The sequence below is a fragment of the Staurois parvus genome, unplaced genomic scaffold (assembly GCF_062004578.1).
Source record: "Staurois parvus isolate SC_StPar_1 unplaced genomic scaffold, SC_StPar_1.0 ptg000006l, whole genome shotgun sequence".
Lineage (NCBI taxonomy): Eukaryota > Metazoa > Chordata > Amphibia > Anura > Ranidae > Staurois > Staurois parvus.
Genome location: NW_028317802.1, coordinates 9,357,373 through 9,370,764, shown reverse-complemented (window position 1 = coordinate 9,370,764; position 13,392 = coordinate 9,357,373). Strand labels below are relative to the sequence as shown.

The following is a 13,392-nucleotide window of genomic DNA, read 5'->3' as shown; positions in this document are numbered from 1 at the left end:
TATTATAGAGGGCTTTGCATACAAAAATGCTCCACACAGTTGACCCTCTACATGCATTTCTACAAGGGAAAAAGACACAGGACTGTTTTAACACTTTTGTTGCACATTATTTTGTACACTTCTATGTCTAAGCATTTTCAGAACAGTATCATGACTTGTTACATTACTTTAATGGATGTCCTTTAGAACTAATCGGCTTGTTATACAATGCTATAACTTTTACAATTACATAAAACAGACCTTCCTTGCAAGTTATGCTGTTTGAAGAAAATTATGTGCTTTCCTACTATCCAAGTGGAAGATATTTCTTTTCTATATGAATATGAAGAAGCAACATGACATTTGTAGAAATTCTAAATTGGCAGTTTATGCCATTCAATAGTTGCTCAGAAGGATTGTTTTGGATTTTCTTGGATTCTCTGCAATACTCACAAACACATATGATAAAACAAATGAACTATTCTCAGAAGCACTCAAAAACATACATAATTTAAAAAACTAAATTTGACAAAATGTTGAATCTGCTTTTCCTTGCCAGATTTGCTAACTTGGTCATTATCTTAAACACTTATAACTAAAGCTTTACCACTTTTGCTCTCACACCTGTACACCCCTTTTTACATTTCTACTATGGGCCTTTTTATTCATCAATTAACTTTGTCATTGCTTAGGACAACAACAGATAACATTGTTAGAAAAAAACAAGGCTTTCTTTGGTGATATTTTCTGGCAAACATTATTTTATCTTTAATGAAATTCATAAACGAAAACACAACAAAAGCACTTTATCTTTACTTTGATTAGCCAAAGTAAAAAAAATGTTTTTATTAAATTTAATATATTTAAAGTATAAATGCAATTCTATAATTTGTCATGATACAAATTACAGTAAAGTTATGATCCTGGTACTAGGCATTACAAAGTTATTTACAAATTAAAGTGGTTGTATACCCTTACATATATCCAGCGAAGTGACTAGCCTCACAGAGATGAAACAAATCCTCCTACCTAAGTTGAACCTGTTTATCTGCAGTCTTCTCTTTTCTACAGCCATTTAAATCCCAGAATTTATATAGCTTGTGTGAGATTTCAGAAGGCAGAGAGCTGGGATCTGAAGTTACAGTCACTGAGGAGTGTTGAGAACTGAACTGAGAGAAGGGGCACACTCCCTTCACACAGGGCAGGAACAGAGATTAAGCTGTCAATCACAGATTGTGTGCTGCAGCTCCCTCCTTTGTCATCTATTTAGCTCTTGGTGTCAGAAAAAAACTGTCAGAAGTGGATCATGCACATAGCAGAGCAATGAGTCAACAGACAGAAATGACACTTAGTGCTCTGGACTGAGACAAGTACACAATATAGAAGGATATGTTTCAGTTATATTTCACGTCTGAAGTTTACAACCACTTTGAGTAAAAGCCTTTTTCAATTTTGCACTTATTTAAGACAACACTAAAAAAGTATGTACAAAACAGATAAATTAAAACAGTTTACATATTAGTGGCTGGAAAAATAGAAATAATAAAATAGCACAGGAAAATAATAGTTAAGCAGAGAAGGGGAAAAAGGAGTTAATTAGATATATCTAGGGTACACTAACTAAATAGAAACAATTGTATTCAAAACATTTTTTTTACCTTGCTAAGTTCCTTTATTATAAACTGTTTTATTTATAGATGTTTTTGAAATACCAGATGAGGATATAGTTTATACGTGATAACCATACATAAAGTGGGACGAAACTTAACATTTAGGACTGTCAACATCTGGAACATTTTATTAAAATAAAAATTAATTAATTGCCATCATATGTGTATCAAAGCTCATCCTTTGATCTGCAGATTAATAAAACAGAGTAGATAATAAAGTAACAATGTATCTCTATATCTCCTTTAAAACAAGTAAATATAATATTCAGTACTTTCCTATCTACTAATGCTAGCAGCATAAGGATTAAAGATAGTTAAAGTTGATTGAGACAATTTAATTCCACTTTAAAGTGGAATTTAACTCTCCTATCCTTTACAGCCAATGAAGCTGCCATCTTAACCTCTGTTTGATCTGCAGTCATGTTTTGTTATCACACCATTTGATGGCTTTACAGTTTGGCTGAGAACACAAGTAACTGTGACAGTTATCATTCACAGCATGTCTTGAATGTAACTGGCTTGTGAAACAGTTACATTGATGGCTTTACTTTTGCTTCAACACACAGAGTCTAACCAGTTGACACTGTGGCAGTAGCACACAGATAGAGCTCCACTGATTTGTCATTTGTGTCCATATTGTTTAATTGCATGGAATATTCTGTAGTATATATATATTACTTGAATATTGGATTACTGCGGTACCTTAGAGGTCCCAAATATGTTGTCTTTCTTTTTCTGTTCCGTAATATTTATCTGCCACAATTTCATTGCTATATATTTTTCTTTGTGCATTTGCACATGGAGACAGTTTAGTCTGTATTATAGTTTGCTTAGGTTTACCCTTTAGTGTTGTATATTTATTTTAAATAGAACAAAGAACTTAGAACCTTTTTTGTAAAATGTTAAATAGAGCGTAACAAATATGTACCAACCAATAACCTAAGTATAGTTGGATAAACTGTTAAGGCCAAATGTAGTAAATTTTTAAATTTAAGAAACTGGTTGCAGTCACATTCATTTATTACCAGTATACCTGACTCTTTAGGGCTGAATATTTCCTTTTGTTCAGCTTTTTAATTGGGAATTCAGGTCAAAGAGTTCTAAAAACTTTTCTTTTAAATGCATATTTCCTTATAATGTGTTAAACTGAGTCAAGAAAAGTAACCAAATGCAAATAAATGATGAGGTACAGGTGCTCAGAAATGTAATTATATTATGATTGCAATATATAAGCACAATATAGACAACTTGAAAATTCTCTGTTTTGTGTTCTTGGTGGCAAGTTCTTGTGGGCCTTTCTTTCATGTAACTTGTAACAGAGAATGCCAAGAAAATAAATAACAAACCAAAAGTATTTTTGCTTGCACATGATGGGATGAAGGAAGTCAACAGAGCTTTACCTCACTAAACTAATGGAATATTCCCCTGCAAAGTTGAACAGCTCATTTCAATCAACCCTGATATCTTCATATAATTAAAGGGATGTTATAATGTATTGCACACACGCTATACATTATGTTTCAATATAGACAGGCAATGAATATTTTAATGAAAGATTAAAGTTTTTTAATCCTGCCAGAATACCTCTTATGTCTGGAAACTGTAGTGAAAGATCATATTGTATTTCAAATATTGTGGCTGCTTTTAATTGGTTCCACGCTACCCTATAGCAGAAATACTTCTACAGGGCAGCATGGGTGTGCAAAATCACATATAGATGCGTGATTTTGCAGTTCCCTACCCGTACCGCCATTCGCCTCGGCTGTCAATCACTGGGTCCCGGCCGGTGATTACTAACCAGCACCCGGTGATTGCCGAGCATCTCCGATGTAGGAGAGACCTGTGTATAAACAACACAGATCTCTCCCCTGTCAGCTCCTGCACACTTCTTTGTATGGCTCTTCATAGCAGAGCCATACAAAGCAGTGTGCTTACACAGCCAACATAGTGAAGCAGCACACAGTTAACCTTTTAATCACCCCATGACCGCGTAATTGTAAGTTAAAGTAATGCAGCGCCGTATCGCAAAAAATGGCCTGGTCGGGAAGGGGGGTAAATCTTCTGGAGGGAAAGTGGTTAAGAGCCACACAGGTGGAAGCAATGAACACTTGTTATAATAATAACAATATACAGCTGTAGTTATTATAAAGTGGAAAACATTATGCATTGGTTTTTTGCCTCTCTATGACTTAAGACCATACACAAAAACACAGTTCCCAATTTGCAGCTGGTGTGGGGCAGCATATCTAGTTATTGTGTAAATGTAATTAGGTCTGCGGTTCTAAAATAGTTCATTATTTCATGTTTCATTGTATTGTGATACATAACTGACACTTGTTAAAATTTTAAACTAAAATAAACAGTAGGAAGTAGTTTATTGTTGATAAGTTGAACAATGTTATCTGTCATTTATTAGGTGTTCAGTTTTTTGGTAATAGTGCTGTTTATGCAATAATTTAAAATATATTGTTATTTATCATTTGTTACATATGTATATTAAATGTATTCTGTTTTCAAACCATCAATGCTTCATGGAAAACATGACATTATTATACATTTTTTGAACTAGTACACATTTGATATTGTTGTGACTTTAAACCTGCAATACCTTATTTTGAACTCTAAGTGCCACTGTAGGACTGTAAAATGTTTTATCCTGCCTGAATGATAAAACCAAATGAATTTTACTAGAGTCTCACAGTACAGAAAAGAATGAAACACTGCAGCACTATTTCCACTGTTTTTGTTGACATTAGAATTTTTCTAAATATTTCCACAAAACATATTGGATGCTTAAGATTTACTTAATTTCGAAAAAGAAGAGGATCTTATGTATTTGCCTGTGCAGAATGGATCATAATTCTGGATACAGAAGAACACAGAGGGCTATGGCATGGCAAGTATTTACTTTCATTTCTTTTTTGATCAGTGCTATTTCTGGACAATTACAATACTCTATACCTGAGGAACTAAAGAAAGGATCTGTAGTTGGGAATGTTGCAAAGGATCTCGAAGTGAATGTAAAGGAACTTGAATTGAGAAAATTCCAGGTGATTGCTCAGCAAAAGAAACAGTATATTAATGTGAATTTGGAGAATGGTGACTTATTTGTGTCTGAAATTATTGACAGAGAAGCATTATGTGGGGCTAAACAGAGCTGTATTTTGAATTTTGAAGCGGTCATAGAAAAGCCTTTGAATTTTTATACACTTACTATTGAAATTCAGGATGTGAATGATAATTCTCCTATATTTTCTAATAAATATTTTGATATAGAAATAAGTGAACTTACCTCACCTGGGGTACAGTTTGCACTAGGCATTGCAAAAGATCCAGACTTAGGCACCAATTCTGTTCAAACGTATACACTTACAAGCTCTGAGTACTTCAGTCTTGGGAAGAAACATACTAATGATGGAATTATGTACCCAGAAATTATACTTGAAAAGTCACTTGACAGAGAAAGACAAAGTTCTTATGAATTAATTTTGACTGCTTTTGATGGTGGACATCCTCCAAAATCTGGTACAGTGATAGTTAAGATTGATGTTCAAGATGTGAATGATAATTATCCAGTATTCTCCCAGGACAAATATCACGTAAGATTACATGAAAATGCACGTCTTGATTTTGTAGTGATTAGTTTAAATGCGACCGACAAAGATGAAGGCTCTAATTCCCAAATTACTTATGTGTTTAGCCAAATTTCTGAAAATGCCCAGCAAATTTTTGCTTTGGATCGTCTAAATGGGGATATTAAAATATCTGGAAATTTGGATTATGAAACATCAGACAGTTATGAAATGACAGTAGAAGCTAAGGATGGAGGTGGGCATGTCACACATTGCAAAATATCAATTCAAGTGATTGATATAAATGATAATGTCCCTGAAATAACAGTCACTTCTCTTTCATCAACAATTCCAGAGGATTCACCACCAGGTACAGTCATAGCGTTAATCAAGGTTCAAGATTTGGATTCTGAAATGAATGGTGAGGTTACTTGTCAGAGCTCTAACACACTATCTTTTCAACTACTACCAACATCTAGTAGTTATTATAAACTTGTAACTGCAGCAAGCATGGATCGAGAAATCAATTCCTTTTATAACATTACAGTACATTGTGTGGATAATGGATCTCCTCCTTTGACAAGCAATAAAACTATTCCGCTGGCTATTTCAGATGTAAATGACAATCCTCCTGTCTTTGAGAAAATACACTACATTTTCTATATTCCGGAAAACAATCAACCAGGAACCTCAATACTCAATGTGCGGGCTTTTGATCAAGACCGTGAAGAAAATGGAAAAATCACTTACAACATTCTAAACAGTAACGTAGAAGAAATTCCAGTATCTTCATACATGTCCATAAACTCAATAACTGGAGTTCTTTATTCCCAGAGATCTTTTGATTATGAACAGTTACGAGAATTTCAGTTCCAAGTGATGGCCAAAGACTGTGGAACACCTGTTCTAAGCAGTAATGTGACAGTAAGAGTATGCATCATTGACAGGAATGATAACAGTCCTAAAATTCTATACCCATCTGTGGATACTGAAGAATCAGGGTTATTTGAGTTTATTCCTCATACTGCTGAGAAAGGTTATCTAGTGACTAAAGTGATAGCAGTAGATGCTGATTCTGGACATAATGCTTGGCTCTCCTATCATTTACTACATGTTTCTGAACCTTCTCTGTTTCTTATTGGCCAGCAGACAGGTGAAATCAGAATTGGACGAGGCCTTCCAGACAAAGAATCATTTAGACAAAAGATTGTGATTCTGGTAAAGGACAATGGTGTCCCATCCCTTTCATCTACAGTCACATTGAATTTAGTTATGGCTGAAAACTTTCAGCAAGTTGTGCCAGAGATAAGGAAACAGCCCAATACATCACAGACCTCATCTAATCTATCATTTTACCTGGTAATAGCTATAGCAATGATTTCTATGTTATTTATTGTGACAGTGATGGCTACAATTATCTTCAAATGCAGAAAAGCAAACTCTCAAACTGATTTAGGAGTATATAACCGAAATGTATACCCTCAGTTCACCCTGGGATGTCCTTCAGAGATCAGTGATACAAGTCTACCTTTTCCATTCTCATACGATGTGTGTGTGACTCTTGACTCAAAGCAGAATGAAATTGCTTATCTCAAACCAGTCCAGAATGTCCCCACAGAGAATCTCATTGATACTGGTGACCCTCCCATAGCTGATATTTCAAAAGATTGTCAAGAGGCAAATAATTTTAAACAGGTAAGAATTATTTAGGACATTTACAGTTAACTAATATAATATAACATATAAACTGTACTATGAGTCACGTAGCAGTAATTGTTCACATTGTTTGCGGCCTAATGTGTGCTTTAACTAACTTGCTCTTGCACATACAGATACAACTGTGGGTGTGGCAAGCTTCTCTTAAGCCACTCTTATCTGTCACTTAAGCTATCATCTGTGGTAGACAATGCCAAGCAAAGTCAAAGCTCAATACCTTTTTGGATAGTGCAATATATCCCAATAGCTCTATTTCAGCTGGCAATTGTCATATAGTCATGCAACGTTGTACCCAAACTAAATGTTTTCAAACAAAAAGAGCTTTCTTTTGGTGGCATTTGATCACCACTGGGATTTAAATTTTTTTGTGATATAAATGAATAAAGACCGAAAATTTAGGAAACATTTTTTTTCTACTTTCTGTTATAAAAAAAATCCAATCCAATAATTGGTTTGTGTGAAAGTTATAGCATCTACAAACTATGATATACAGTCAGGTCTATAAATATTGGGACATCGACACAATTCTAACATTTTTGGCTCTATACACCACCACAATGGATTTGAAATGAAACGAACAGGATGTGCTTTAACTGCAGCCTGTCAGCTTTAATTTGAGGGTATTTACATCCAAATCAGGTGAACGGTGTAGGAATTACAACAGTTTGCATATGTGCCTCCCACTTGTTAAGGGACCACAAGTAATGGGGCAATTGGCTTCTCAGCTGTTCCATGGCCAGGTGTGTGTTATTCCCTCATTATCCCAATTACAATGAGCAGATAAAAGGTCCAGAGTTCATTTCAAGTGTGCTATTTGCATTTGGAATCTGTTGCTGTCAACTCTCAAGATGAGATCCAAAGAGCTGTCACTATCAGTGAAGCAAGCCATCATTAGGCTGAAAAAACAAAACAAACCCATCAGAGAGATAGCAAAAACATTAGGCGTGGCCAAAACAACTGTTTGGAACATTCTTAAAAAGAAGGAACGCATCGGTGAGCTCAGCAACACCAAAAGACCCGGAAGACCACGGAAAACAACTGTGACCGAAGAATTCTTTCCCTGGTGAAGAAAACGCCCTTCACAACAGTTGGCCAGATCAAGAACACTCTCCAGGAGGTAGGTGTATGTGTGTCAAAGTCAACAATCAAGAGAAGACTTCACCAGAGTGAATACAGATTGTTCACCACAAGATGTAAACAGGAAGGCAACATTAGAGTTTGCCAAACAACATCTAAAAAAGCCTTCACAGTTCTGGAACAACATCCTATGGACAGATGAGACCAAGATCAACTTGTACCAGAGTGATGGGAAGAGAAGAGAATGTAGAAGGAAAAAAACTGCTCATGATCCTAAGCATACCACCTCATCAGTGAAGCATGGTGGCGGTAGTGTCATGGCTTGGGCATGTATGGCTGCTAATGGAACTAGTTCTCTTGTATTTATTGATGATGTGACTGCTACAAAAGCAGCAGGATGAATTCTGAAGTGTTTCGGGCAATATTATCTGCTCATATTCAGCCAAATGCTTCAGAACTCATTGGACGCCGCTTCACAGTGCAGATGGACAATGACCCAAAGCATACTGCAAAAGCAACCAAAGAGTTTTTTAAGGGAAAGAAGTGGAATGTTATGCAATAGCCAAGTCAATCACCTGACCTGAATCCGATTGAGCATGCATTTCACTTGCCGAAGACAAAACTGAAGGGAAAATGCCCCAAGAACAAGCAGGAACTGAAGACAGTTGCAGTAGAGGCCTGGCAGAGCATCACCAGGGATGAAACCCAGCGTCTGGTGATGTCTATGCGTTCCAGACTTCAGGCTGTAATTGACTGCAAAGGATTTGCAACCAAGTATTAAAAAGTGAAAGTTTGATTTATGATTATTATTCTGTCCCATCACTTTTGGTCCCTTAACAAGTGGGAGGCACATATGCAAACTGTTGTAATTCCTACACCGTTCACCTGATTTGGATGTAAATGCCCTCAAATTAAAGCTGACAGTCTGCAGTTAAAACACATCTTGTTTGTTTCATTTCAAATCCATTGTGGTGGTGTATAGAGTCAAAAGTGTTAGAATTGTGTCAATGTCCCAATATTTATGGACCTGACTGTATATATATATATATATATATATATATATATATATTGGAATTTATGCAGACTTGCTTTCTGACTGCCTATCACATTTCTTGAAGTGCTAAGATGCCAGAGCAGTACAAATTACCCCTTTTTGGAAAGTAGGCACTCCAAGAAATTTGCAAGGCATTTTGAGTCTGTGGAAATTTGTATTTTTTGCCAAAAAGTTTTGAAATGACAAAACAAATTTTTTTACACAAAGTTGTCATTTAAATGATATATTGCTCACACCATGAGTATATGTGGAATAATGCCCCAAAACACATTCTGCTACTTCTCATGAATATGGGGATATCACATCAGATGTTTTGGCATCCGATGACCACCTTCAGGCTTTCAATGGGCATATTTCCTCATGTCACTTCCTCACTACGTAACACAGTTTGGAAGGCTCAGAATAGCAGGATAGTACAAACACCCCCCCCCCCCCCCAAATGAAACCTTGCCTCTTATCAAATACCTTGAATTGTCTTCTTTCCAAAAAGGGGTCATTTAGAGTGGTGCTTCTACTATCCTGGCATTTCAGGGCCAACATTAGAAGCTTATGCCACACATCACACGCTCTTCAAACCACTTGAAGACCAAGCCTTTTCTGACACTTTTTCTTTACATAAAAACATTTTTTTTGCTAGAAAATTACTTTGAACCCACAAACAATACCTTTTTTTCTAGCAGAGGCCCTAGAAAATAAAACGGTGAGTGTTGCAATTTTTTATGTCACGTAATATTTGTGCAGCGATTTTTCAAATGCAAATTCTTGTTTAAAAAATCCACTTTTTTAAATTTTATGGCAAGTAAATAGATACAAAACATGACATGCTTTAAAATTGCGTATGTTCAGGCAAAGACAACAAAAAACGTACATTTTTAGTATCCATAGGCGATGCTTTATAAGCCTTTCTAGGTTATCACTTTATATTTACACAGGAGGTCTAATACTGGAATTAGTGTCCTAAATCTGACGTTTGCGGTGATACCTCACATGCATGGCAAAATCTCTGTTTACATACCGACATTGGAATGACTCTTGCGTTTGCCTTTGTGCACGAGCAAGGAGGAGGGGGTGATTTTTATTTATTTTTACACTGTCAGTATAGTTTTTCTTAGCACTTTTATTGTTATCACAGGGAATGTAAATATCCCATTGTAGCAATCGGCAGTGATAGGTACTCTTTTCTGAGAATTCAAGGGTATATTATACTCTAGATCTCGCATCTGTCCTTAAAGCATCTGATCACACCAAGATCACTGTGATCAGATGCTTTCCCAATTTTAAAATGGTGCTGTCTATATCCGGCGAAACCGAAATGATGAAATGCTCATAGCTTCCAGTTTCTTAGACCATAGAGATGCTTGTAGCCATTCCGGTCCCTGATCAGATCTATGGTTTCCCGGTGGGATGGGAGAGCCTGAGAAAGCAGTGGAAGGCGGCTGGTGGGGGGTCATACCTTCCTGCTGCTTGTTAATGCAATTCAATGGCTAATTAGCCACTAGGATTGTTTTTACAGGAAATCAGACTGCTAGCTGCAAAAAACAATACCAGGATTATGCCTGTATCTGCGGGCATCATCCTGGTATAAGCACTCAGTCTGGCGACATACCAGTACATTGCTGGTCCATGTTGGGCATAAATGTAACAGCAGAGAACATGGGCATATGATGAATCGGGTCTGTGGACCAATATGACTACAATTCATTTTTCTTTTAATGCTTGTTGAGGGTTAGGCCCAAAAAAGTTTTACATTCAGAAACCGTGATTTATGGAAACCTTGTTGAATTGTCTGGCAAAAGCTGAATTTAGGTGGATGGTGATGTATTGTTGTGCATATAAATTGCTGTGGCCCACAATCAATTGATACAAATCTTCGGTGAATAACAGTTGAGGGGCTAAATGCTAGTGCTGGCAGTGAACGCGGCTGATCCTGCTAACACTGTATTTTTGGGGACACTATACTAAGGAGGCACTAGTATAGTTCTCTTTGTAATCAATATATTGATCTGTACAAACACTATACTGGTAATGGGAGTGATCAGTGATCTATAGTGTGAGTCTGATAGTGTGCAGGCAATCTAACACTAGCTGACCCTGGCTGGAAGGGGTGCTTACAGACCTTGACACTATCTGATGTTGCTAGTGGCAGTAATACAGTGATCAGTGAAAATTTCTACATACTGACACTGTACTAATGGCACTGGCTGGCTGATGGGGTGATCAAAGGGTTAATAGGGGCATACAAAGGGTTAAATGTGCTAATCTAACGTGTGTGTGCAAAATGCAGTGCTTTTATTCAGTGTGATGTTCTCTCTTTTTTTCTGGACTGGCATGGGGGGGGGGGGTGGGGTGTGTATGCATTTGCACATCTGGAAATAGAAAGCAGTGTAAGGATAAGTTGCTTTGCCCAGGCGGTTGGTAAGCAATTAAAAAAGACCTTTAAAAATTAAAGAGAACATTTACTTGATACTTGAATCACCTCCACCAGATCATCCCCCGCAGCTATCACCTTTTTGTATCACCTCCCCCTTCCTTTAGATTGTAAGCTCCACGAGCAGGGCCCTCATATTCCTTCTGTACTGAAATGTATTGTAATTGTACTGTTTCCCTTATATTGTAAAGCGCTGCGCAAACTGTTTGTGCTATAGAAATCCTGTATAATAATAATAATAATTTTTTTCTCAATATAGTATTTTTATTTTTTCATCATTTTTTTTCCTTTTTGTTTAATACTTCCATCAGAGTAGTACAATGCTGGCTTTGAACTGTCATGAATGGGTTAAGCTCATGACAATTCAAAATACAGTGACATGTGATTGGCTCCAGCTGGTCATATGGTACAGGGAGCTGTGATTGGCCCATGTACCATGTGAGAGCTGTGTGCCAATCACAGCTCTCCAGGAACAGAAGCAAAGCTGTTATGAATCAGATTGATTCATAACAACTTTGCTAGCATTGATCACCGGGTCCCAATTACTGGGATCCACATTCTGCCGTGTCTGGTGGCAGCACCCCCCTGTGTTAGTACAGACAGTGTGACGTACTGGTATGTCACTTTGCCTGTAGCTGCCGCCTGTCCGCAGTAAAAAAGTTATTTGGGTAGTCGACAAGTGTTTAAATTAGGCTTTCTTGTCAGGGTACACAAACTGAAGGGTGAAATCTAAATTAAATTGTAGTGCTATTATCAATAATACACATTAAATAATATAATATAATAAATATGTTTGTTATGTTTACTGTATATAGTTTATAGCTGCCATTTATTTTGGGTTTGTAAATGAGTGATATTTCCTAATAAATTCCACAATCCACACTTGGATAACAACACCACTTGATATATCTTTAATATAATTTGATTTATTATTAAAGGGTAACACTACATTCATGAATTTTATTAAAATTATCTTCCCCTTTCAGTCTGCAGTGCTGTAATTTTCTGTAAAATGCAGTGCAATATGACAACCTGGAGGCTTTCTGTACACAGATGGGGTACAGACAACCCCCCAGATATGTAATTTCCTTCTTGAGTGATTAGCTTACTTATTTTCCCAGAAGTCTGCACTTAGATACAAGTCAGGTTTTTGGCATCTCCTGCAACAAAAATGCCATTTTTGGTGAGATACTCCCAAAGGGAGATCACGTCTAAAGGGTTGCAGACATTGCCAACTTCCTCATTAGAGCCCTGCAGGTGCAGCAGCTGATTGATAATTATAAAATCACTCCCATACAGATTTACTCTGCACATGGACACAGACAAACCAACAGTTATTTCTTCAGAATAACAGAAGGTAGGAATTTTCAACATTTGTTAAAACCCTGCAATGTACATAGATCACCCAGACTTGAATGTCTTTTTCTCAACAAAAGTGAAGTTACTCTTTAACATAATTTTATACAACATTGCATCATTTTTATATTTTCAGTCTGTAGGCTGTGGCATAAAATTACCATTGATCAGCATGTTGTCCCTTGTAGTAATTTTTGTGTACTGCTTCATATGGAGCAAATTATGGGAATTTAGCAGGAAACAATGGCAGAGTGGGTATCTGTAAATTAAGCCCACTTGTTTCTTTAGGTAGCACCTAACTTATTAGCAAATATACACTTAAGGCAGATGGTACTATGGTAGCAGCACACATTTGAAGCTACAATGGTTTGTGACATTTGGGTCCATTTGGTTTTCTGTAGTGTATGGTATACAGTATCTCCCACAATTTGATGGCTATTCCTTTTTCTTTGTGCATTTAGAGATTCAGAATTTAAAGTCTAGTCTATAGTAGATATTGGTAATGTATACATTTGTTTAAGTTGGTGTTATGGTATATTT

General features: G+C 36.5%; 1 protein-coding gene across 9 annotated transcripts in view; it reads left to right on the top strand.

Annotated features, from left to right (window-relative positions):
• Positions 1-13,392, top strand: part of LOC149474319 (protocadherin gamma-C5-like) — a 561,663-nt gene that overhangs the window by 101,109 nt on the left and 447,162 nt on the right. The window contains exon 1 of one of the 9 annotated variants that reach the window (XM_089653908.1): positions 4,385-6,916. The exons of the other annotated variants lie outside the window; for them this stretch is intronic. Coding sequence (XP_089510034.1) covers positions 4,439-6,916 — 2,478 coding nt within the window. The 5' untranslated portion in view covers positions 4,385-4,438. Of the gene's footprint in view, positions 1-4,384; positions 6,917-13,392 lie in introns of those variants that run through there. 9 annotated transcript variants of the gene reach the window in all.